The 27299-nt window shown below is 45.4% G+C and overlaps 1 protein-coding gene across 1 annotated transcript in view; it reads right to left on the bottom strand.

Annotated features, from left to right (window-relative positions):
- The window catches only part of LOC119397936 (sodium-coupled monocarboxylate transporter 1), a gene marked incomplete at its 3' end in the record, with an annotated part of 41620 nt that extends 16578 nt beyond the window's left edge, over positions 1 to 25042 (bottom strand). Inside the window, 4 exon segments of the mRNA XM_037665238.1 lie at positions 2111 to 2162; positions 2743 to 2811; positions 4332 to 5716; positions 24814 to 25042. Of these exon segments, the coding sequence (XP_037521166.1) occupies positions 2111 to 2162; positions 2743 to 2811; positions 4332 to 4670 (460 nt within the window).
- Positions 25043 to 27299: the final 2257 nt, after the last annotated feature.

Raw genomic sequence — 27299 nt, 5'->3', positions numbered from 1 at the left:
CTAACGGCCGCCTTAAACAGCTCCGCTTCAAGTAAGTCCTCCCCCCCTTCCCCACCCTCTGTCCCATTGCCCCCTTCCCGTTAACCAGGGACAAATAAAGTTGTGCATTCATTCATTCATTCCGCTATTAAAATTGACTTTCGATTATCCGCCAAACACGTGCACGTAGTGAGAGTTTATACAGAGGAGTGCAAAATGCTCAGCGTAAGTTGACGTTTCCTAGCTCGTTGCTCCGCGCAGATGTCATAGGCGAACGCTAAGAACACGTGACCTGATTGCTTATGAAGAGAGGGCAAAGAGAATGCTGGTGGCATAATTTTGCACCACTGCTTATCCGCAGCAGCACAAAAACTCAACTGATCGATCCCAGCTGCCATATGATGCGCAATCGAGCAGCGTTAATAATGGCGAAAATATTGTATCATAGCCTGATAAAAACAAAGATTAGCGTAGCTTGCAGTGGAGGCGCAGTGCTAAAGAGACATCGGAGCCGATGGGCACCTACGTAATCCTGGCTTCTGCTGTTTTGATGTTTTGCAAGTTTTCTCTTTGTGTTTTCCTCTATTTCTTTCTTCTCTCTTCTCTGCGTTTTGTTCTCTTTCTCTTCTCTGTTTATTTCTGTTTATTTATTTTACCTCTCTCTCTTTTCCTTTTCCTTTTATTCCTTTCTTTATTTCTCTCTCTCTCAGTTTCTCGCTTGCTTCCTCCTTATTTTATTCTTTTCTCTTTATGTATTTCTTTCTCTCCATTTCTCTCTTTCTAATTCATTCTATGCTATGCTTTACTCTTCTCCTCCTTCCTCTCCTCCTCACGCTCAGTTCCCTTTCCCACCCCCTTGCTACACCATACTATACAAGGCTACGCTGCGCTCTGGTAGCGTGCCTGGATAGCCGAGTGGTTAGTACGCTCGCCTTCGGATCTAGGGTACACGGACTCGAATCCCGCCTCGTGAGGAATCTTTTTCGCGAAGAATTTTGCTCTTTCTCTTCCTTCATACCTTTTTCTTTCTTTCCCTCTCTCTTTCTTTCTCTCTCTCTCTCTGTACTCGTTCTGTCACCCACCAGGGTTATTACAGGCCACGCCGGAGAAATCGGCGCACGTCTTCTGGGAGCGCTGCAGAAGAGGACGAAGATGAAGAAGAGGATGAAGAGAGCGCGTGCCGGTTCATGATAATGATCATTTCTGTTTCCGACAGACAAATTACGGCGAGCTTCAACAACTTCGCTGTTAAAGAATCGCCAGGCCTGCTCAGAACACGCAGCAGAGTCACAGCGAAAGCAGGAAGAGCGGCCTTACTAGAGCCCGTTGTAGACTCTCTTGGGCAAGCAATATAAGTACACATGCAAGGTAGCCACTACGTCATAAATCATCGTAATTTTTATGAAGAAGCACTCACTAGGTCATTATTCGTAATTATACGCAGAAGCGTGCTACCCGCTACACATCTCTGAGGCATTATGTGGACTTTGTGCTGCGCCTGATGACGATTAAGAATTATGGCTGAGCCCTTTGTAATGGGTTGGAAGCATCTAACGGCCCACTCGTTGCGCAATTCGCATTGTATGAATGCTGCAATTGTTATTTTACTGTTCTGCCACGCTATATTACATGCGTTAACGCAAACCCGAAGGTCGCGGGATCGAATCCCGGTCGCGGCGGCTGCATTTTCGATGGAGGCGGAAATGTTTGAGGCCCGTTTACTTAGATTTAAGTGCACGTTAAAGAACCTCAGGTGCTCGAAATTTCCGGAGCCCTACACTACGGCGTCTCTCATAATCATATCGTGGTTTGGGGACGTAAAACCCCAGATATTATTATTATTATTATATGTTAACGTGATTCCTTGCCCGACATGACGCCTCTATGGGTATTTTTGCGAAGGAGTTTCAGGCACCGGTGTGGCTCTCTTGGGGCAAATAACACAAGTACACATCGAAGGTACCCACTACGCCGTAGATCATCGTATTTTTATGAAGTAGGAAAGCATCCACTGTGTCATTATTCGTCATTATAAGGAGAAGCGTGGCGGTGGACAACAACGACAACAAAATTGGCTGTTGTTGTGATCTCATAGCAGCTTTTGCTGTAAAACGATCAAGAAATGGCTTACCAGATCCAAGAGCCAGTGAAGGACCGTACAACGCCACACCCAGGTAAATCATCTGCAACGCAAACCAAGCAATTTGGAACGTCTTTAATGAGCGTAAAATAAATTTAAAGCACATGTCAGCTCATGGGAATCTTTGCTCAATGACGGTATGGTACAGACATTACCATGTAGGCATGACAATGGTGATTAAGTTTAAAGTATCAGTTGGCGTTTCAGAAATGTCAGGCTGTGTGGGTGGAGCTCGTTACAAAAACAGCGAAAGCAGAATTTTCATAATATGGTGCAATTACAGTCACTCTCCAGGTGAAGGCGAACGTATACGATGAGGGAAAAGCGTTCGCAGCGCGAAATGAAAGAGAGAAAACAGTGGATAGAGACATGGCCAAGCCGAAGCCCAACCGGCATGAAAAAAAAAAACCGTTAAACTATAAACGTAATGCCCGAGTGGGCTCCTCTAATAGATAACGGCGGCAGCTGTTGGCGTATGAAATAAAACTAAAGCATTGGTGAGCCGTGTTGAAGCTGCACATTGCGCCACATTAGTAAGAGATTGTCAGGACGTTAAATATGCACAGGATATTCCAAAAGTAAGCATCATTCGCGGCGACATCAAATAAGGAATTGTGTCTCACCGTGTGTGCGATAAAAATTATCGATCCCATTTTCCTGACGCCCCGTGACGAAAACCTCTTCTCCAGGTACTGTAAGAAACATCGTTTGGTATTGCATCACTGTGCCTTTTTACACCAAAAGCTTTCTCTTGTAAAGAGTGGTTCTAATTTTTTTTTTCGTACTTGCATTCTATTGTATCGAATGAAAAACGTCACACACTGTTGTTACAAACAGTAATCGTAAGGAACCTTCTTAAAAAAGCATTTTTGGGGGAAACTCTCATCTCGGATTATTGTGATGGCTCAAATTTTATGCTGCACATACAACCCATCATCGCCACACAAGGAATGTCACCTTAAATCCTTTTAATGAGAATAAAAATGCACAAGCTTCCAAGACCCATTGCATTAAATAGCTAAACCCCCAATATTCACTTAAGCATATTCAGCATCATGACTGTTCACGTATAAGTTTGAACAGAGGTTTGGGGAGGCGGTGTGGATGGGCATACCGCCATAGAATTATTGAAAGCAATACCAGGACCATTTAACATGATGCCAGTTATTGAGATAGACGATATAGTTTTTTATGGAAAGTGATAAATTACTTTTTTCACCATGATCCTTGCTATATGACATCAGCATATTTTTATTAGAGATTAGATGGAGCCCATATTACCTTCCACCAGTTGCATCCGCTGAGCCTAACGTATCTACAGGCAAAAAGTGTAACTGTCCCTGTTCCTTAACGAATGCCCGCTGTAATACGCCTATCTCATTTCTTCATATACACCGGTACGATATCACAAGGAAGTAAATCGTGTAGTGGTGCAGATGAACGAACGGGTAACAATGTTCGAAGAAAAGAGCCGTCACTCAGTTCTATTTTTCCTCAGGGTCGCATGAAGCGCCCAAGCATTCCTAAATATTTATTTGTGCAGTACCTTTCCCACAAAATACGTTCAATTTGCCTTGGTTATCATCAACATGTCTTGGTTATCATTGCTTGCTTTTTTTTGTTGTGGTCTTTCTCTTCTGATAATACGGAGTGCACTAAAATGTAAAACGCACTAAACAGACACTTTCTTTTAGTCATTTCAAATGTGAAGTAATGCCTTGTGTAAAAGCGTCACTACTTATATCTGCATACCGAATGTTTGCCACTACAAACTGTTTTATTGCATGGAGTGCCGTATTCGACATACCAGCTGATTTTTTCCTGTTGTTTTGCTAGTAAGTGAGCTCTCTTTTTTTTTTGTTCACGTGCATTGTACTCAAAATGTAAGCAATCCACTCCTGCTTAAGGCCTAGAAGTTCAGGCCAGCAGTATTCAACAAATACATAAATAAATAAAATTTCCTTGCACAATGATGCCCGAGAAACAGACAAACCAAGAACAACGCACACAACTGACGAAGGGGGGGTACAAATAAGACACGCAAACAGTTACACTTTCAGCAACAAAAACTGTTTAAAACGTGCACTACTTTGCGAGTCTTCCTTGTACCACTCTTCGCTTTCGTCAACTTTCTGCGATATTTCTCTGTAGGATGAATAACTAACTGGATGCGCATCTCAATTAAATATGAAGCGAAATGGTTTCTGCATACCTCGTTGATGCTGGTGACGTCCATCTTGTAGAACATGGGCATGAAGATGAACGCAGCCATGAGGATCGCCAAAGTTGTCCCTATCGCGCCAGTCCACATAGTCGAACCACGCACGAACACCTCCGAAGGCATGCCGAGCACCGAAGTGCTCGAGAGGAAACTCGCCATCATTGACAGGGACACCGGCACCCAACTGAGCTCCCTGTTGGCTGTCAGGAACTGTCTGTTGTTGTTCTTTCGACGGTCGCGCCAGGCGAACAGCACGCCGATTCCAGCCGACAGTACCAGTAGTGAAATCAACACCACGTAGTCCAAAGCGACAAATGTGTGTGCTGGCATTTTGCTGCTTTCTGTCGTTCTTTCTTCTTTTCTCAATATCCCGCTAGTGGCCTATAGCTGTCCCAATTAACCAGCTATCCTTTATTGCTCTAAAAACGTATCTCCTTCGATTATCGAATTCAGTCTCGTGTAACTTGTTCATCACCAACGACGAAGCACTTGTGAAATGGTCCGCTTTTGTCTGCACTTCTGACTTTCAAGACATAGGTTTCAAATAAGGCGCGATTGTTCTTTCAATTCCTCATCTCATCGATGTCATATCATATAGGCTACGAGCGATTGTTTTACAGATCCTCCTTTGCAGATGAACGCCGTCTCTTCTATTCAATATGTCCCATCTGTCATCGCTTTCACGTGCGTTAGCCTCTATCTAGACTGTGTCTTCTCAAGAATATCAGTCCTAATCTAGTGCACCAGTAGCAACTGTCGCTCTCCTTGACTTGTATTTTGCTTTATCTTGTCAAAACAGCTTTTGCGGGGTCTCAAAGAAAGTATTTACTGGCGTTGACCAGTTTTCATACGTCTTGAAATTTCCAGCGATATGACCACGTAAAGATAAATGCGTCCATGCCTTTTATTTCTTCGCCTTGATCGCGAAATTCACTGATGTGCCTGTTTTATATTTTTACTTTCTTGCTTCTCTATTATGTTCTTTTAAACAAAAATATTTCCCTGTGGAAAGGTTTATGGCTCTTTGTGTGGCATTCAGTACGAGCAATATTCTTGTCAATGACATTCAATATTCGTCAAATATTAACGTGGTCGGCTTTCGAGGGGAACAGCCATACAAAAAAAATAACACGTATTGTGACTTAGAGGGCCCGTAAGGTAACACCAGTACATTCGTCTCTGCCCTGCTTAACACAAAGATGAACAGCTTCTGGGTGCTTCTCTAGCAGTGTTTTCAAAGTCAATTGATGGCCGTCGTCGCAGGTGCTCGTCTTCAATCCGGTTTTACGAGGTCTGAAGGTCGTCGTCTCCCAGGAAGTGCGTTAACCGGTTCTCGAACTTGAACTTTGACTAATAGACTTGAACTTTCCGGTCAACTGAAAAAGTGAGAAATAAGCCAAAGAATAATGAGACCCCTGAAAATCGTAGTGTCGCTTCTTTTTTAGGCTTGCGTAGTTGAGACGCACAGTATACAAGCACGAAGCAGTTTCGGGAGACGCGGTTAAAGGGGCTATGAATAACGCCTCGGGCTTGGTGAGAGAACACTTCCTACGGATGGCAGACGCTGCTATGAACAGCTCAGCCAAATATACCAGTCGTGCGCGGTAAGGACAGTGTAAATGCGGGGCACGAGGTCGCCATTTTCTCAGGCGCCGTCTTTTCATACGGAGGCCTGTGCTCACTCCCTACGGAACCGCCGGCGCCCGCTGTTTGACTTCGAAAAACCATAGCATACTGCTGGCCAATTGCTATAGCACGAATGAAGAGCGCGTTTGGATCAAATGCGCTGCTTGCCACGGTGTGCCGACACGTGCCGGCGCAGTGCACTAAAGTCTATTGACATTACACAGTGAGCCACACTCGCGCACAGGAATCACACAGGGAGAGAGCGATCGCGTTTCATCACGCGCACTCAAGGTCATGACGAGCGCTGATGTAACTCCTTGCCCCCGTGTCATTCCTACCTGCCTAGCTTCCAGCGCGCTCATGGGACGAGAGAATGATTTTAGACGGCGCGACAAGTCCCCATGACTCCGCTTGTTATTGACGCATTCGAGCAATTTTTGCGGCCATTGCTTCGTGAGGCAATAAATTCCGATACTGAGATCATTCGATGATTACTTGGAAAAGTGGAAAGGTCGTTCAGTACACCTTTAAACCTATCCGCCCACACGACTTAGCCTCATCGCCCACAGACATTTCTCGTTGTTTGCGATCGAAGTGTGTACGGAATACATTATAAAATGTCTATTAAAGGGAATCCCAGGTTTGCACATATGTTTTTTTTTTCAGAAGCTTATTATAACTAGAACAATACCGCAAGTGGGAGGAAGATAGTTTTGTTTGCGGCAGGCTTTATCCTTGAAGGAACTGCTGGTTCCGCCTTAGCGCCACTCATCTAGAAGGCTTATGAAGCACAGCGTCTGGAGGTATGCTACCTTGTTCAGTACGTACCGTTTTGCGGGCTTGAATTGAAATTGATAAGGTTTAGCCGGCTTATTTCACGGCGTTCTGCCGCAACAATTTGCAGGCCGGTACAGCATCCAGTTGGTAAATTATAACGCACGGCCTGCGCACTGTTGTATGTCGCTGGGCACGTGATCAGGTTCGCATGTCTTGTATGAGGACACAGCCTTAATGGTCTTGTCGCACACTGCCTCTGAACCAACCCGCTATTTCCGCAATTTAAACCATTTACCTCGCCACAAGTCAATTGCTATGCTACGCACATCGTTGCGATGTTCGTTATTATGCAGACCATGACTAGAGTGACCTAGAATAGGAGGAGTGCCCAAAGCGCCGCGCGAATACACGGGAGGAGCGAGGGCCTTTTGCGGTGAACTTCCGCGCCGCGGCGCTGCCATGCCGGACCCGTGGGCTTTCTCCGCGGCGGAAGCCGCGTCAAAGCGGCGAGCGTCTGCTACGCGCGTGATATTTTGGCCGCTATTAGCTAAAATTGCGGAAATTTGGGCAATATTTAATACTGCGTCACTGCAACATAATACTGCAGCGACTCATCACAAAGAGAACGCGTTTGTTAGTTTGTGTGTTGTGAAACGGGGATTTTGTATATATCCTTTCAGCTGGTTTGTCACCGCATTGGTCCACACTTCCGCGGCTGTTTGAGGAACGCATCCTGCGCGCACTTCAGCGTGAGAAAAGGCGCTTAACTTACTTTCGTGTGGAATGGCGAACGAAAACTTGCTGCAGGAAAGAATAATCTGGAGATAACCAGGAGAACGTAGCACATAATGCACATAGTAACTAGCTCATGCATGCTAACGCGTTTGCACCCTTCATATCCTATCTTTTATTTCGCGCATTCGATTTGTTTTACAAGGCTACCTACGGCGCTCTGCTGTTTCAAGCCATTTTATGCGAAGCCGAATGTGTCAGCCGGCGTAAAAAATTACTCGCGTCTCGTTAACGTGGTATACACGAAAATTAGCACGGGGGGGAGGGGCACGAATGTACGTATGCCCAATAAGACCGATAGATCATGGCATCACTAACTTGACATGCTTGCCATTTGCGTAACGACTAACAATAATAATATGGTGTGTGGCGCGCAAACCCGCTTTCTGTAGCCAGAAATAATTCTGACGATTTGTTTCCGTCAGGTTATAAAAAACGCGGTGGTCACCTGTATCGATGTAAACATGTTAGACTTACTCATACATATTGAAGAACTGACCGCATAGGTAAAATGTATGCGAAAAAACTACATGAAAAAAAAAACATGGTCTCTTATGCATTCGCCTGAGATGACTCGAAAACGAAAGCCATCTTTTTCGTCCGTCGATGCATTGATCCTCCCTCGCCCCTCTCCGAAAGCTTTCTTCTGTACATAACGTGCTTTCGGACTGCCGACAGGATTGAAGGCATTGCAAGCTTTCTGCACCTCACCTGCTATTACATTGCCTCTGTGATCGGCCCCCGATCACGGAGGCAATGCAAAGCAACCGTGTCACGTGATGGTGTCATCATATGACGTCTGAATGACGTCATAGTAACGTCACAAGTTCTGTCGACGTCATCGCGTGATGATATTGTGCATCACTCGTGTTGGCTACGCGGGACGCCGACGATCAATTTTCGTGTTTGATGAGGCCCATCTAAGGCTCTACCTTAAAAAAAACAAGACAAATCAAAGTAAATAAAGCGATAACAGTGCATCATCTTGTATGCCTCACTTCACGTTACGAGCGATCGCCCGAAAACAAACGTGATTCTCAGTTTAGAGCAGCTGATTGCACGCGTCTGCGGCACAAGAAAGGCTTGCTTTACCCGTCTGGTCATCTCTTTATATTTATTCAAGAGATGACCAGACTCGCTATTTAAGTACTCCGGAGCTTCAGCACGAAATCGTGGTGGGCGCTATATTGAGGTCATCAGGAAAAAGCGGGAAATTGCGGTCGGGTGCCCTGTTGGCGCACACTCAACTGCCGCGGAAACAATTGTATCTTATGTAACTACTCGTCCACATCTTTTTGTAAATTCTCTGAACCGGGCGAACGCTAACCTCCGAGAACTATGAAAATATCTGAAGTTGAGAAAAGTTTTGAAACTGTTTTCATTACGTATAGTCAAGGCTTGAAGCAATGCTTGTTGTACGCTACCTCAGAAGCAAAAACATAAGCCAACAGCATTGCGGTCGTATGGCCGTCTCTACTCTTTCTTTTTCTTTTTTTGTTTCCCTTGCGTCTTCCCGGTGTGCTCGGTCCATAATAAAGAGCTAGTGGAGGGTAATGAATTGTTGAATAAAGCGGTGTGCGTATGGCTAGCAAACCAGTGGCGACCATGAGTAAAAAGCCCGTAGCGTGAAGCGGTCACTGCGCGCAAGTATTTAAGCTGACTGCGCGTGCAATTTACTTTTTTTTATTACTCTTAATTCGAGCATGCGTGATGCTTGCTCGATTACTCGTGCGAATAAGGTTTTTTGTTTTCGTTCTTTGCGTGTGCGTGTCCGTTTTGCGCGTTTTTACACACGCACCAACGTTCTCGATCTCTGTGACCGGGACTAGGCCACGCTGATGCCGCTTGACACATAATTTTTTGCATTCTGTTGTTGCCCCAGCACTAACACAACGCTTAAAGATTGATAAGCTCCATTCCGCACCGCATTATAAAAGTTAAGTAGACTTCAAGTGCCCTGTGTGAAAACGCGGTGCCAGAAACTACAGCGCGTAGCAGACGCCCCTCACTTTCCGCGCGCTTCCCGAGCGCGGAAAGCCCACGGGTCCGGCGTAGCAGCGGCGCGGCGCGGGAGTTCACCGCAAAAGGCCCACGCGGGAGCCGGCGCTTTAAACACTCCCTCTATTCTAGGTCACTCTACCATGACTCTCTCCTTTACGCAACAAGCACGCAAAGATCTGCGCCTTTTTTTATGCTGCTTTCGTAGCGACGGTTTCAAGGCCAGCGCAATTGCTATCGCGCGTATCATACAAGCGATAGCTGGCTTGCTGGCTGCTCGTTAGACTGCTTTTCCGGTAAAGTATTTTGCTTCTTTCATTCTGAAGTGCCCCAAAAAAGCAACAAGCAAGGTCAGGCGATAGTCTCAGGTGTTGGCTATAAATTTTGCACGTGGTGACGACTGCGCCGTTCTCGCAGAAAAAAAAAAGTTTCTCTGTTTGTCGGTTCCGCAGTTCATGCCCCTTAGAAATGCAGTCTTCAGCCTCATTACTAATCACACGAAGATGAACCAGCGACATATATCTTGACATCATTTCTACTAGCTTACACGAAGTTTGTTTTCTTGTTCGCAGAGCTTTCTACCCGTCTACGAAACCAAGAAGGGAAAAATTTAAAGCTAGTACCCCAGGTTCTGTATATGTTAATTTTGTACTTTTATTTACAACCTACTTCTCTGAACACCCTCTATATATCAGAGCTTGAAGTGAAGGCAGACAATTTCTTAATATGACAGACCTGCCGCTTTATTTCACGGCATGATGCCTTCGAGAGCTGACGATGTGCCATGATGCTCTGCAGCAAACACTCTACAGCGTGTCATGCAAGTGGTAATTAATTTTCTAAATGGCTTCATATTAACTTTATAGCGTGCAAGAGCTCTTTTCGCAGAAATTCTGATGTCGGTATCGGCGTCGGTGTCTTTGGTTGTGAGCAAAATATCGGCGTTGTCGGTGAGCAAAAAATTGAGATAGATGCAAATACAGCATAAGCAGCTAAACGCAGCAGCTTGTAGCAAAACAGCCTATGAGAATACTTCTTACTAATATTGCCAGGTGTCTGCAACGCCATATTTTCTCTTAACACGCTCGTAAACTGTGTATATAGAAGCTCTTGGTGGGTAAATACGTAAATGAACAACTAACTCAGAAGCTCCACCTCTATGACCATCATCGTTCTCAGCCTGTTTTAGTCCACTGCAAAATGAAGGCCTCTTCCAATGACCTCCAGTATACCCTACCGTGTGCTACCTGCCCGACAGTTGTTGTTAAAATTAAGGTCCGATCTTTTTTTTTAAATTTTTATTTGAAACAAGCTCGGCGATCTGAGAACAAATAAAATGTGGGTTGCAGTGACAAATTTTTAAAACGCCACAAATAAACACGTACCGTCCAAGGAAAAGTGCTTTTTCGCTCGCAAATGTGCCGTTCCGTTCCAGACTGTGAAGAATTCTTTTATGAAACCGCTTTATTACACTTTTCATCGATAAATCCTCGGATATATGATGCAGTTAATATAATTCACAGAGCAGATGTACTAGATGTCTATTTGTGCGGTAAATAACGTTAGTATGCAGTGAAACCTAGTTATTACGAACCCTGATATCGCGAATCATCGGCTATAGCGAACTGAATACGAACTTTGTTTGACCACGCTTGATTTCAAAGAGATTTCTTCTTCTTATGAAGAAACCGAAAACGCGAGAACCATTCTGATAACGGCTATAACGAAGAAAAATTTGGTTCGCGCGAGACACCGAAACTCCAGAGCACCATAAAAAGCTGAATAAATATGCAAAGGCAATTCACAACCAGATTTTTTTATAAGGTCGTGAAATTTTTAAAAAATTGGTTTGAAATGCTGTTTAAAAACTCACGGTTTCACCTCAAGGGCGAAGCAACGAATTGTAATGTTATACGAAGTAAGACTGGCAGCTAACTCTTTTAGATCCAGTCTCGCTTAATTGTACAAAACGCTGGTGTAATAAAATACGGCCGCTCCAAGGGGGGGGGGGGGCGTATTTCTTCGCGCTGAGAGCGCAGCACATAGGAGAGTATACGAGCCGCCCACTGATGGCTGCCGAGAGAGCGCACGCTCTTAGAATCAAAGTTCACAGTTGCTGCTCGAGCGACAACCCCCCCCCCCCCTTCCCTCCCCCTTCGCGTCTCTTCATGCTCCTTCAAGACGGACAGGGCGTTTACTCTCTGCTTGAGCATCATTCGCCGGCAGGCCTCGCACGCGGGTGATGTAGCACGGGCCCTCCGAGCGATGGAGGTGAGCCGGCTCGTTTTATCCCTGCTTCAGCCGCGTTCGTCACCCCCACGCGCTCGCTTTTACCCGCCGGTAGAACATACGATGCTCTTTGGGATGTTATCGATTTGGGCTTTATATAGAACATGACGGAAACGCTGACGTCGATGGTGACGCCAACGGCAAAAGCCCGTTGAGAGTGTTCATGTAATTTTTGCCGGAAGTAAGCCGTGTGGATGCCGCGGACATGGCCAGGAGACTGAGAAGCTACTTGGAGAAACTCCTGACTGAAACTGTTGAAGTAGAAAAGGTCTTCTCGTGCATGGACACTGTTAAAACTTCGCAATCTATGCGTTTTTGTATCTGCGCACTGCATGCGTTTTTGTATCTAGTATTATTTGGTGAGCTAGATTGCCGATTTGTTAGAGCAGATATTAATTTCTACTGTTACAATGAATATCGGATATAACGACCTAATTTCGGGTCTTAATGCCACTTCGTTACAAGACACTTCGACTGTATTCGACTTTAGCATGTCAAGCCTTAATTTAAAGCAATTTCTGCCCAATATAATTATAACACTTGTCATAAAAAGCGTAGACAAATGTCGCATTTAACAATAATCTATGGGTGCATGTAGCGTTGAGAAATCGATAATACATGCACCTAAGAGTACGCATACTGACTAGCAATATGCTAGAGTTGCGTTGCATTCGCACAAACATTTCATTTCATTTGCGTCACTGATGTTACGTTCATTTAAACATTGTAATTAAGTTGCGTCATTTCGTATAAGCATCTGTGCTTTTGGCGTTGTTTTCATGGCATGATCGTTTAACCTTAGCTTATACATCAAGGAGCATTTAAACTAATGCAGTGATTCAAGCATACGCGTGGGCATAGGTCGGCAAACTCACTCATGAGTGGACTCACTCAGACTCACTCAGACTCAGATCGGGCCGTGAGTCTGAGTCTGAGTGAATCCGGGTGAGTTATATGTTGGTGAGTCTGAGTCCGAGTGAGTCCGGTTGAAGAAAATATTGGTGAGTCTGAGTCCGAGTGAGCCCTAACCTCAAAGTATATTTCTTGAGTGAGTCTGAGTGAGCTCCACCTGTTATTCCCGACCCATGGTCCTATCTACTCATGTTCAGCATTACTATCAGCCTTATATAGGCGTAAGTTTATACTCAAATATATTCACATATATCTCAACGCACTAGCGTTCACGCGCCATCTCAATATTTATTGATCAGAGGCATGAATTCGGGGTGGGGGGTGCCATGACTTCCCCCCGCAAGGTCTTCTACGGGATGTTCATGATATAAATATCTCGTGTGAGTCGCGTATTTCATAAAAATGTCCTTAGTGGATTGAAACCACTGATAATTCGTATAAAATGGTGCAAGATCAAAAGGCTCATCGTAGAGCACCGATTATGTGGGATACTGGCGTTAAAGAGCATTAACACCGGGATCGAAAAAACAAATTTTACGCTAACAGACTCATGAGTCGACTAACTCAGGTTCACTCAGACTCAGGTCAAGATCAAATAGCCTATCGCAGAGCACCGATTATGTGAGATGTTGGCGTTAAAGAGCATTAACACCGTGATCGAAAAAACAAATTAAACAAATTTTACGCTAACGGACTCATGAGTCGACTGACTCAGGTCAAGCTGTGAGTCAGAGAGTGAGCGAGTTTTCCCTCAAGCCACGTGTTCCCACGCATGAACTTTTCACTATCAACAGAAGAGTTGCTAACAAGATCGACAAAGAGCAGCAGGAAAAGTGCCTACTGGAGGGTGTAGAACAGCCTTTTGGCTTCAACTAAGGAGAAGCCTACTCAGCGACGCAAGGTGTCAGCAGCTCCACTTGTACAGTTCTTCAGAGTAAACAGTCTGCGTTTGCTTCAAGCTGACAAGGAAGGGATGTTTGTTGTAGTGCCATCGGACTGCTTCAAGCGAAAAGCTGGCGCAGCCATCTCCAAGAACTTCGTGATGTAAAGGCGAGCCTGACTAATGCTATGACGGACGCTATAGCTAGGGGCAGCCAGCTTGAGCTGGAAAGATTGGCAAAGGCCATTTCTGCAAGCAAAGGTAAATGTTTGTACATATTTTGTACGGCAAAAACACATAAAGATGGTATACAGTTTAGAGCAATTATGAGCGAGAAAGGATCCTGGCCGCTGCACCTGAGTCGGTACCTGTTGAAGCATTTGAGTAGTTTGAACATTGAGGACCCTTTTGCAACGAAACATTCGCTAGAAGTGATTGACCTTGGGCGCAACAATGATTTAGTGGGGTACTTCTTTTCTGTCGATGTGGAAGATTTGTTTTACACTATCCCACATGAGGAATTGTTCATTCCTGTGAAGGAATGCATTGAAAACGATGGGGAGCTATTGTTTCAAAATAGAACTGGGATTACAGTTCAGAACTTTATTTCGCTATTAGAGTTTTATTTAGGCTCCACCATCGTTACCTTTGACAGCATGCTTTACGTGCAAAAACGTGGGATATGCATGGGTTCGTGTGTGGCACCGGTCCTATGCAATATTTTTTTGTCGGCAGTGGACAGGCATTTGAACAGCGCTTTTAATAATGACAAGATGCTTGCCGTGTGTAGACATGATGACGACTTTTGGTGGTTCTTAAGAAGCAGGAGGGTATTAGGGTGAATGGTGTTGATTTTAGTGGCTTTAGCGACGTTTTGCACGAAATTTTAGAAACTTTTAATCAGTTCGGACAGGGCTTGTCGTTCAGACACGAGACTCCTGCAGAAGAAAAGTTGCAGTTTAGATTTGACGCTTACACTGTTGCGCACGCATGTATGTTGGGCCTATAATCCACGCTCCTGCAAAACGCTGCTGCTGTTTGATTTCATGTGTCTAGAATCCGCCCTCTAAAACCCTTGCGTCCATGCAGCCCCCTGCAGTTTTTACCAGCAAGTGCAGCGACTACGGTCCTCAGGCTATTCAGACACTCTTCTCGTGGCTACCGCAGAGTCGTTGCTTCAGAAGGTGAAAGCCCAGGGCAGGAGGAAAACCACACACAAAAACGACACGAGGCCTGAGGTGATCCCCTGCCTCTACAAAGTAGCGCATAACCTCAAGAAAGTGGCGAACAGGCACAATGTGCCCATCGTCTTTTCAGCGCCGCGCAAGCTATCGAAGCTGTGTGCAGGCATCCCTGGTGAAGTAAAAAAAGACAAATTGTGGAATTAAGCATACTAGGTGATACGTGGATTGTACGGTGGTGTGCTATATGAATTGCCACTGAGCTGTGGTAAATCTCTCATCGGTCAAACGGGCAGGTGTGTCAACCAATGGGCCCGTGAGCATGAGTTGACGCTCACAAATGATAAGGGGGCGCACCTTCCTGCGCCCTGTGCAGTGTGTGGCTCTGTGCCTTTGTTTGCTGGTTTAAAGGTACTGGGACGAAACAGAGAAACGGTTGCTCGCCAGCTGTTGCAGGCGTTCTACATGAAAATGAAGGGCGCAGATTGCGTCAGCCAGACATCAGTGTGTTTGCGGGAGCGGGAATTTGAATTGCTTTGCCGCAATGTGCAGTAGATTTCTGTTGATTAGCTTTGCGATCTGTGCGCAGGAGCACTTGTGACGTACGCTCTGTATAATTCTCCCCCAATTTTTTCGTAATAAAATCAGTTGGTAGTGAGCGCCCGTCCCGCCTTCTCGTCTCTTGTGTCCCGTCTTTTTTGCGTTCTGCTTTTATTTTCAGACAATGGACCAACTCGCCCAGCAACGCATTCTATTAATCCTAAGAGGTGTATCGCGCACATGTGATATCGGAGCACTCCTTTACTTGTACCAGAACCATCGATTTTGTACCAGTTTGTCGAAGCGGATCTCAGAGGCCACGTAGAAAGATGCGCATGGTTGAGATCTGTTCCGCCAGGTGCCGCAACGATCCCGGCTGCTCACAATCTTCCAGTGAACTCAAATAATTTTCAGTTATTATACTGACAGTTAATTTGCCCTTAGCTTAAGGAATGTTATGCTCCGATATCATGGGTATTCAATGTGTGTCTTAACTCGATCAAGAGCCATCGATTTCTATTTTTAGAAGACATTTTATGAGTATTGGGAAGACCGGAATTAAGTGCTCGACAGTAAGTGCTTCGAAGAGAAACAAGAGTGTCACTCGGGGCTCGTGCCGCTAAAGGTTGTTCTTACGCGCTCCCTTATTCACCGAACGCAAACACAGTAACAGCGCTTCACGCTGAGAAATAAAGCAGAACGTACGCCGTTGTGTAGTGTGGCAGTGGCCCAGCGATAGCTACCGATGCGATCTTGGTGATGCCGCTTATACGAAATGCGAGTTTTTTGCAGTCTCTGACATCGGATGTCGCAACAACAAAACAATGAAAAAGGTGTATGAACATGTGGAGGTGGGCTAAATGAAGGCAGAGAGCTGTTGGAATTTCTTGGTCATCGACAATAGAGAGCGAAGGTTCACTCCTTCTACGTAGGAGCGTGCCGCATACTCGGCATTATTTACGGCCCATTCATTATTGCTTGGTTGCCTTCAATGTCCTGTCAGTGAGATTTATTCTCTCGGAAAACTGGAATGCATATTAATTGCCTCCAGCCAGCAATTATTTTGAAGAACTGATCACTTCAACCATAATAGCGTAGGGCCCTCTCGATCATCAAACGATAACAACTCATGGCGCATCAGAAAATGTGATTGTGTTGAAGGAGCAAGATCGCTTTTTTTTACTACATGTTTAAAGTTCCCGCTCCAAAAAATAAGGCTGTACACGACGTTGTCCACCTGGTACCCGCAATTGTTGGCTGGTGTATTTGACAACGAACCACTGCGAAGGGGTATTTCAGCTTACCGGGCAGTTCATACATCGTAGCGTACAGTGTTCTGCTCTAAGCTTGTATTGTAGAAAGCGCATACAATGCGTTTTGCACCCACTTAGTCGGATAGAACGGAAAACCAGGCGTCTCGTTTTCTCCGGCTTGTCCTTTGGTTTTACCTCCAGTGCTCCTGTTTGTGATGTGGCGGCATATTAAGGACCTGTTGACAATAACAGGCAACTATTTCTACTCGTTACGCTGCGAACGTGGCGGTGCGGCACGAAACGAGTGTGGCTGGATTGCATGCCTGCGAATTGCGCATGATTCGGTCACTTGCACCCCCCCCCCCCCCCGTGACAGCAACGAAGAATCGTGTGACGTAACGAGCCGAGCAGTTTACGAGTCTATTTACATCTGTTTTCCCACTGCTGCAGCTGTTAATGGGGAGCGTCGACTGGTGTAGGCGGATAAACAGCAGCCTTGGCTCATAGTCTAAGAAGTTCGATGAATTAAACTTAACAGCTAATGTAATGCCACCCTTGTGCAAAGTCGGGGAACATGCTGCTGCGGATCCGGTGCAGCTGCGATTCCAATGATTAGTTGTGCCATCATGTTTGAACGGTGCAATGTAGCTGCAACCGCACCACTCAAAACAGGCGCGTTATCGATACGGTATAGCTAAAGAAATGCTTATAGTGGGCCGGGGAATATTGCGTATAGTATAGTGCAATTAGGCGGCCTTGTCGGTTTCCAGTTTACCGGCTCATTTTACTAGTGCGAAATAAACGAGGCTCCGAGAGCACGCGCACAAGAGAAAGCCTGGTACCCAGCTAAAAGTTACTATACTATACAAACGGATGCTAGGTGCTATACTATACTTCAAATTTATGGTTATGCGGCCTTGTTGGTAGGTACACATTGTATTTTTTTAAAGAGAGTATAAACGAGACACAGTGATGAACCACACTCATTCATGTTCTCTTGCTCATCACCTGTATTTTCTGTCATCGCTGGCTATATATTTCTAATGCCAGTAATCAAACGTCTGTTGGAAATCAGCGCCCGTGACGTGTGGCTCTTTTCTGGGTCCCGTTTATGCGCTGTTTCAAAAAAAATTATGAATCGTAAAACGAACGTGCAGCGTACTGACCGCGCGCGTGTTTCAAGCATCCTCCAAATTATTGAAATATACCGTATTGAGAATAAATTGAATCTATTTTAAAATTGCGAACTACAAGTAGGAAAGCTTGGGTAAACCTCATTCGAGTTCGCTTATGCAGAAAAGAAATGAGTGAAATAATAATAATAAAATTATTATTATTCGGGGTTTTACGTTCCAAAACCACGCTATGATTGTGAGGCACGCCACAGTGGAGGTTTTCTGGAATTTTGACCATCTGGTGCTCTTTAACGTGCACTGACATCGCACAGTACACGGGTCTCTAGCATTTCGCCTTCATCGAAATGCGACCGCCGCGACCGGGATCGAACCCACAGCCTTCGGCGAGTGAAGGAAACTGAGAAGCGCTGAAAGAGCTTAATGAACATGCACTTTCCCGGCCATTTCCTTCGACTGCTAGAGCTCGGTATATCAATAAAAATTTATCATTTGTACTGTCCAGAACTCACAGCCAGATAAGACTTTATGACATTTGTGAAGCACTTTCTTGTTAAAGCGCAGACAGCATTCCTACCTAGAAGGAACCAAGAATGTTCTTCTTGATGTGAACATCCTGCTATTTATTTATTTATTTATTTATTTATTTATTTATTTATTTATTTATTTATTTATTTATTTATTTATTTATTTGGTTTGGATACACAACGAACACGACACACAGAGGAAATAGGGAGGGAACAGGCTGACAACTGCCACCTAAAGTGGCACGACGCCTGTCCGCTCCTTCGGGAAGGGGGAGGCATAGAGAAAATGAAGATATGATGAAAGAACACAGTCAGCAAATAAACTCAGGCTTGTGCATCACAGCCCCCTTCCCGCAGTTGTTTGTACATACTCTGCAGGAAAATGACTGGAATGCCAGCCGAGTTCCCCAAAATATTCATCACATTATTGGTCTTGGTTTAATAACAGTGCGGGAATGTGGGTAGATAAATATTGTTTATTTTAACATTTTACGCCAGAACGAAAGAATAATTAATAGACAAAAGACAGGTATCTGACAGTCAGTAACAGCTGCGGAATGGATACTACGACGTGGGAAACGCAGCCGAGAGTGGATGAAGGCTAGGTGGGGTAACGAAATTAGCAAATATTCTGCCGAAAAATGGAATCAGCTCGCGCATGCTTGGGTAAATTGGAGACCGTAGGGAGATATTGAAATATTGGCAGCGCAAACTAACGGGACACAGAAGGGGAACTGCGCTTGTTTGTGTTCCCCTTCTGTGTCCCGCTAGTTTGCGCTGCCAATATTTCAGTATGAACCTATACCAATTAGCCCGCCTTTCAACACTTCTGCAATCGTAGGGAGAAGTGTTCGTCCTGCACTGGGACATTACATGAACTGACGGTTATCATAATGGAGGGAAGGAATATAAGTTATAATATACTAGAACAATCGCTTAGCTTAAAGATACGTGTCTGTTCGAAACTCGGAGTGCGGTTGCACTCCGAGTTTCGAACAGACGCGTATCTTACGTAGATATCTTGACTGTCACGCCCGGGAAATCTATGAAGCGTTCACGATTCATTTCATTGGGCCATCATGTGTAAGCCCACCGTCCATCGCACTAACCAACGAGGAGATTAACTACCTCCATTATTTATCTCTGCTTTTTCATGCACTAGTCACGGCGCAGGCGTGGGGCTTCCCCTTTCTCTCATCCTTTCTTGTTTATCTATTTCCAAGGAAGCGTATATATGTGTTCGCACGAAATAAACGCTCATGTTGTTAGCCAGCGCAAGGTCCTGTCTATCTCTCTTGTCCCGTGTACTCGCGCCGTTTCCGATGATGAAGCCATGCCAACAAGCTCAAGTTGATACCCTCTTAAAGGTCCCCTCACCGGTCTCTGAAAATACAAAAAAAAACTTGCGCATTATTCTCTCCAGGTGTTTCTCATCTTTCTGGCGCTCTTCGTGACGCAAGAACAGTGATTCACGTGATGTCGTTGCGGTGCATACTCTCCATTGGTCCATATACACGAAATATCAGTTGTGAATTGTCTCTATACACTGTTTTGCCATGCAGCCGCCCACCAACGCTTCCTTGTCACGCATGACTATCGTGCGCGATCAAGTGATTTCACTTCATTTTCTGTGTTTCCGATTGCGCAAGCGGAGATATCAGCGTGTAGCCGACAAGCGCGAAATCCTGATAGGCTCAACGCTTAGTGCTGACATTGTAGACGTGTTTTTAAGGAAGAAGTGGCGAGGAAGAGATATCGCCTGTAGGAAGGGTAGCGAAGGCGACAAAGAAACCACTCCCTCGTCTTTGAACGCGGGGGTGGTTAGGGGTCCAGTAACGGAAGCACACAGTTGCGGGGATATTGTGTTGGACGAAATGTGTGCTAAAGGTCAAGGGGCTTCCTCAGTGAATGTTTCTTGAACAGTTACCCGCCTTATGTGCGCAATATCTACGCGGAGTCTATAGTCCATAGAGGAGGCCATCACGGATCTCAAAGTGAGTAGCTTGACGACGCAAGGCTCTAGAAGCTAAAGGAAAAGTCGACGAGTTGGAAAGGAATCGGAGGAGAGCGCTGATCCAGGCATCCTTGCGTTGCTCCGCGCCATGTCGCAGTCAGCTGTGACCGAAAGTACTTCGTCCACGGCAGATAGGCAAGCAGTGCTGTCGGTTGACACAGGCGAGCGTGATAGGGTGTCGGCATCGGTGTGGCGGCGGCCCGACCTGTAGACAACGCGCATGTCGAAATCTTGCAACCGCAAAGCCCAGCGAGCTAATCGGCCGGAGGGGTCCTTCAACGTGGATAACCAACAAAGCGCATGGTGGTCTGTGACTACGTCGAAGGGGCGGCCATACAGATAAGGTCGAAATTTACCAAGAGCCCAAATTATGGCCAAACATTCCTTCTCTGTAACAGAATAATTGGTCTATGCTTTAGTGAGGGTGCGGCTTGCGTATGCGACGACGTACTCTTGGAATCCAGATTTGCGCTGCGCGAGCACGGCGCCGAGTCCAACACCGCTGGCGTCGGTGTGGACCTCAGTCGGAGCAGTAGGGTCGAAATGACGCAGGATTGGCGGTGAGGTGAGCAGATGGCGCAACTCTTGAAAGGCATCTTCACAAGCGGGCGTCCAAGCGTGACTTTTCGAGTCGCTCCATAGGAGCTGATTCAACGGAGCGGTGATGGTCACGAAATTCCGGGTGAGGCGGCGAAAATAGGAACAGAGGCCAAGGAAGCTACGAAGTTCATTGAGAGACGCAGGTTTAGGAATGTCAGCAACTGCCCGAAGCTTGGCGGTGTCGGGAAGAATACCGTCTTTGGATACAGCATGGCCAAGGGTGGTGAGCTGCCTTGCGCCGAAGCGGCATTTCTTCAGGTTGAGCTGAAGGCCAGCGTCAGTTAGGCACTGAAGCACTTCCTCTAGCCTACGGAGGTACGTAGGAAAATCTGATGAAAATACAACCACGTCGTCTAGGTAGCAGAGGCATGTTTTCCACTTAAGACCTCGCAAAATGTTGTCCATCATGCGCTCGAATGTTGCGGGCGCGTTGCAAAGACCGAACGGCACGACACGGAATTCATAAAGGCCATCGGGTGTGATGAAGGCCGTTTTAGGTTGGTATATATATATATATATATATATATATATATATATATATATATATATATATATATATATATATATCATACACAGCCAGTCTACTTGCCATCTGCAGAGAGTCTGTAGACTAGGTCTACATCAAGGTCGAGTCTACAGGGAGGCGACTGAGTTGAATCGTAGGTGAGTGAAAGGTCAAACCACTTCACACAAGGTTTGTATTGACATACCTGTGAAGTTGGCGATGGTGGTGTTTGTTTCAAAAAACCATCCTTACTCACAGCTGGCGGGCACCAAAGAAATATTAAATAAGACTCAATAAATTTTCTTTCGGGGCTGGGGTGTGAATCCGGGTCCCCACGGTCCTAAACCTAGTGCCTTGACCACAGAGCCATTCACCCACGCTTCCCCAATGTGAACTGAACTGAAGCATACGAATGCGTTCTAAAAAATTATTGTTGGGGTTTTGTGTCCCATAAACCATGGGCCTCAAGTATTTTCGCCTCCATCGGAAATGCGGCCGGTATTCGAACCTGCGACCTTCGGGTCAGTAATCGAGCACCATAACCACTAGGCCGCCGTGGCTTTTCTTTTTTCTGTATTACCTACACGACCGTGGTCGGTTGAATGTGTTCTATCGAATATGCAAAAACAATTGGGAAACAGTATATTTGCTGAAATATTTCGTGTTGGTGGACTAAAAGCGATCTGCTGGACAACCCGTAAGGTCGATATCAGGAATTGCACACTTCAGAATAATTCCGACTTCGGAAAAATTGAACTCCTAAGCCACGTTTCCATGATTGCGCGATGGCCCTTTTGTTGGGCTGTCCTCGAGGCTGACGAACGCTGAAAAGAACCTGAAAGGTGCCATGCCGATACAGCCCGAAAATTCGTAGGTGCAGAGGTGTGATAAGGTTACTGTCCCTTTTCATATTCTGCTGCCTCTCATCGGCTTCTTGTATTTATGCACTCCCCTCCAGCCGTAGCCCTGCATGGGACTGCAGTGCTTGAAAATAAATAAATAAATAACAATGCTACTGCACATACGCTGAACACCAATTGTGATCCTTGTGTTAGTGCTCCCGGCTCTCTCTCTCTCTCTCTGCTTTATTATATTTTACCTTTTTCTTGCAACTTAGCGTAATCCGGGTAACATGACAACCATGTTAGGACTCACATATACACACAAATGGCAGCATATCAAGCAGGGCGTCGTCATAGCACGCCGAAAGAAAAGACGCGGGCATCTTGCACAAGTGGTGCAAGGCTGGAATAACAGCATAGCTTGTGGCCAACCTTAGTTATTAGCAAGGTAATAATTAAAATATGCCTAACTAATATGGCAATAATTAGAGCACTCTTAATTATCATGGTCTTAATTAGCAAGGTCATCTCTCTGTACCTGTCTGTTTCTTTCACTCTCTGTCTATTTCTCTCTCTCTCTTTGTTGTTTGCTCTCCTTTCTCTTCCGTTTATATGTTCTGTGCTTCTCCTTTGTTTAACCGAAGAATTAGCGCTGGATCAGAGCAGAATTAGCACTACATTAGGCACTAGATATAGAGTTTTATTTTTTACAAGCTATCCTTATTAAGCGTCATCAGCTCATAAGCTCACAAGCGTCATTAAAAAGCAGCTCACACGAGCGTGTTTATTAATCTGGAAATAATAACGCAAGGTTAGAGAACTAGAATCCAGTGGCAAGGCACGGCACTCGTCCCTGGGTCCAGCGGCACTCGATCGTGCTCAAGGCTTTGTAATGAAGAATTGAACTCCTAAGTGTGCGTGCTGCCAGGTCGGGACGACGACGATAAAGATGATCGTATAGTCTCGACAAAGAATAGAATAGAATAGATAGATAGATAGATAGATAGATAGATAGATAGATAGATAGATAGATAGATAGATAGATAGATAGATAGATAGATAGATAGATAGATAGATAGATAGATAGATAGATAGATAGATAGATAGATAGATAGATAGATAGATAGATAGATAGATAGATAGATAGATAGATAGATAGATAGATAGATAGATAGATAGATAGATAGATAGATAGATAGATAGATAGATAGATAGATAGATAGATAGATAGATAGATAGATAGATAGATAGATAGATAGATAGATAGATAGATAGATAGATATTTTTAATTCTCCGTGAAATGTCCGCATTTTATAAAATTGGGAGCTCATTTCGCATCGACATGGTACTGTGGATCCCCATGTATACATGGGACTCACTCGCTGAGCACAAGCCGAAGCGGCGGCGACGTTTTCATAAAGGAGAAATGCAAAAGAAGCCTCGCTGTATTTGTTTAAGCTGAACGCTAGTGAAACCACGCCAGCATAAATAGACTATGGTAGAGCTAACAAGGCGTATCTCAAAACGGAACCTCCTTCCCCTTTCATTTTCTATTTCGTCTCGCAGTGAACTTACGCTTCTCTTACGATGCTGACGCCACGAAGCTGTCATCGACCTCGTATATAAAGAGAGAGAAAGCACGTGAAAGATTGTGGAATATTAGAAGCAAGGACCAGCACATTTAAATTCCATACCGTGTGAGAATCCCGTTGCAACGGACAGCCAGAAGCATTTCGCTGTTTATCAACACAAAAGACCAAGAACGCCACATCCCCAATCAAGTCAAACTCGCGGAGACACTAATTCTGGTTTATATATGTGCTGCTGCATTCAGTCGTGATTCTTCTTTCTTTCCTTCCTTCCTTCTTTCTTTTTTTTTCTCTCTCTCTAACGATCTCTCTCCCATTCATTTTATGTATGGTTCGTAGAATCAGAAGGTGCAGATCAAGCATCTTCTCAGCGCTGGTGTAACCTACACCCAACGGCCGACACCTGAACGCTCGCCAGCATGAACAAGAATGATGAGGTAATAAGCGAACAGCGTCGCGAAAGGACAGACGGGTTACTAGGTGAAGGTTAGGAGAGAACACAGGCGTAAAAGCTGACAGGTGCTGTCTGCGACATTTGCAGTACGCACAGTGTATACAGGATCAACGAACGTGTGCTATATCCTTGCTATTTTTGCCTTGTGCAACGCTGCTGGCAGCAACAAACGAGCGTAGAGCAGTATGACGCGTGAACCCAGCCTCCCCCATGCCCTCGTCATTAAACACATGCGCGCTCGCCTGCGCAACCACTACGAGCGCCTCATCTGTCGACGCTGTCATGAAAGAGCAAATCTTGCGCGTTGCAAGCCCTGGGGCAACCAACGATATGAAATGGGCACTTTCCGAGACATGCTTTGCGTATTTCTCTCACCGAACGCGTGTCGAATCCATGAGAATGCGCTACCATAATTGTTTGAACGTTCGGTACGTCACTAATTCCAACATCCGCTAATGCGAGCGGTTAGAAAGGTGCGCTCAAAGCGACGCGATTTTCTGGTTTTGGGTGTGTTAACGAGCGCTCTCTTAAAAGCGGCAGTTATTACGTGGACTCGCTCACCTCCGGTTGTATCGATATCCGTTGACGTCCGTCGCAGATATCCCGAAGTGCTTTGCGGGAATGAAGAGAAGACGCAGTGGCCCGCGACGATTTGAACATCTAACCTGTACTACCTCTCCGTCACTCTGCCAACGCTGTGCCTCTTTCGCGCGTTTGTATAATTCAACTCGCCGATCGGGTTCCAGGCGGCGTTCCTAAAACCGGACCTGCGGTGAAGTGATCCTGCCAGCACGTGGCATCGTCGTTTTAAAGAGAACATTGCGCGGCCACCGTGCGCGTTTACCCGAAAGACGTATCTTTGTATGAGGGAGAAAGTAGCGCAACAGGAGCCACATGCCAGTGAGCCCTCGGCAGCCTTCTCTCCTCTTCGCCCATCGCCGCTGCCCTCTCCCGCTTTGGGCGACTGGAGGGCATTGGTCTTCGAAGCGGCCGCTGGTGGCGCTGGCGGCAATGCACATGCGTATGACAAATGGGCTTCAGTATCCATCATTAATATCAAGGTGAAGTGCGCCAGTTGCCAACAGGATTGTAGGTAATAAAACAACGAGCGCTGTTTTTATGATCTCACTGGGACAGACATAGACAATCGAGCGCATAAATGTTTGCTATAAATAGAAAATCATTTTAGAAGATTTGCTGCTCGCTTTGCCGCGTGTCCGTTCACTTCACCAGCCATCTATCGCTTATATGCGCATATTCTTTCAAAAAAAGAACTATTGTAAAGTTATGAAGCTGGAATCTCAAAGCTTGTTTTTAAGTTGCCGTTTCCATTGGCTAGTAGACCTTGTTTATGGTGTTCCCAGCACAACTATTGGTTAAAAATTTTTCTTACGAACAATTCTAGACTAAGTTTCTGTGAATTCGGTTCTTGAATTTGCCTTGCCGAAATGCTATGAGTCCCCCTTCAATGCATGAGACCCTCATGTAATTTAGGAAAGCCAGCAGTATAAGATTACGTTACACGCTATTGTTTGATACCGGGAGAGAGAAACGCAACTTTTTATTGCGTCCGGCGAATTTGTGGGCGGAGCCAAACACAGCCTAGGAGTCGGCCAGTAGCCCTTGGGTCCTAGCGGCGTTTTCGGCGTTTTGTCCAACCCATATATGTTCACAGGGAAACTCCTATATTTTCAAGAACACTGCGTAGGACGCTGTTCGCAAAGAAAGAAAAAAAAAGAAAAAGAAAAGTGCGCGTATGGGCGAATATAAATCACGAAAACCCTCTGAACCGTAGTAAAGTCAACCACTTACTGGGATGGATACCATGGCGACTGCCCTCATACACCTGGTTTCGTCAGAAATGACAGCTATTCTATTTAGACCCTAAAATTAAGCCTTCCATTCCGCCGAAGTTGAATTGCAATGTACGTTTTGCAACTTTATTGCGCTCTTGTGCGCAGCTTATGCGCGTCACTTGCTGTATAGAATTAAATGTGTTGCTAGTATGCAATCCCGTTGCGCTCACTCTGACGGACATGCAAGATACTACCTCCTTTGTGAGTGATCGGGGTACGATACTGCGAGGCGAAAACCAAAAACTTATTTATTGTCGTTATGCGGCCCAGTTCTCACTCTCGAAAATTACTTGGCCCACTGTCTACGAGAAAACTACAGAAAATAGCACTTGTGCCTTTTAAAGCCTTAGTGATAATACCGACGCATCAGACACATACTAAACATTTGCTTTTGAGGTCGCCGTTACTTTCCACATCAGCGTATACATTTTGTCTATGTATATCACGTGTTTTCATGTGTGTAGCTCGCGTTTGACGTTACACGTCCAAGTGTTTTAAGGCAAAAGCCTTAGACGCCTCATCAAACGATGAAAATTGAACGGCGTCCCGCGTCGGCGGCGTCAACACGAATGATGCAAAAAATGATCATGACGGGATGACGTCACAGTTCGTCAAAATTTGTGACGTCATCACATGACATCGTGGCTTGTCAAAGGTGGGCCTATCACGGAGACGGTGCAAAACCAACTGAGGTGCCTCTGATCCCGGAGGCAATGGAAAACCACGTTAGGTGTAGAAAGCTCTCGGAGGGGCACGGGGCAGGATCAGTGCATTGACTTAGAAGAAAAAGTAGAAGGCTTTCGCCTTCCAGTCATCTTAGGCGAGCGCATAACGGACCCTGTGAGTTTTTTGTCACGCAGATGTCTGCGGAAGTTATGTGCGTATTTTCTAACTGTTTTGTGGATTTACATTTGTTGGAGAACTGTGCGAGCGCACAAGTGTGCATCTGCTATAGTTAGTGTCATTCTTTGCTAGCGCAGGAAAGTGAACAAATGTTTGTAACATTTGACTGTGTCCTGTGCTAGTTACTTTATTGACGCTTTATTGTGTGAAAGGAAGTAACCTGCAGCAACGATGGCGCCAACTTCTGTTATAAAACACGTAAATCGAAGAAAGAAGGTTGGGTCCCCATGTCAAATCTCCTTTGGAAGTACGTTGTCACAGAAAGCACCCGAACAACTCTTTTTCCTC

Source organism: Rhipicephalus sanguineus, chromosome 6 (assembly GCF_013339695.2).
Source record: "Rhipicephalus sanguineus isolate Rsan-2018 chromosome 6, BIME_Rsan_1.4, whole genome shotgun sequence".
NCBI classification, from domain to species: domain Eukaryota; kingdom Metazoa; phylum Arthropoda; class Arachnida; order Ixodida; family Ixodidae; genus Rhipicephalus; species Rhipicephalus sanguineus.
Note: the sequence above shows the minus strand (reverse complement) of the source record. Positions and strands in the feature narration are given on the sequence as shown.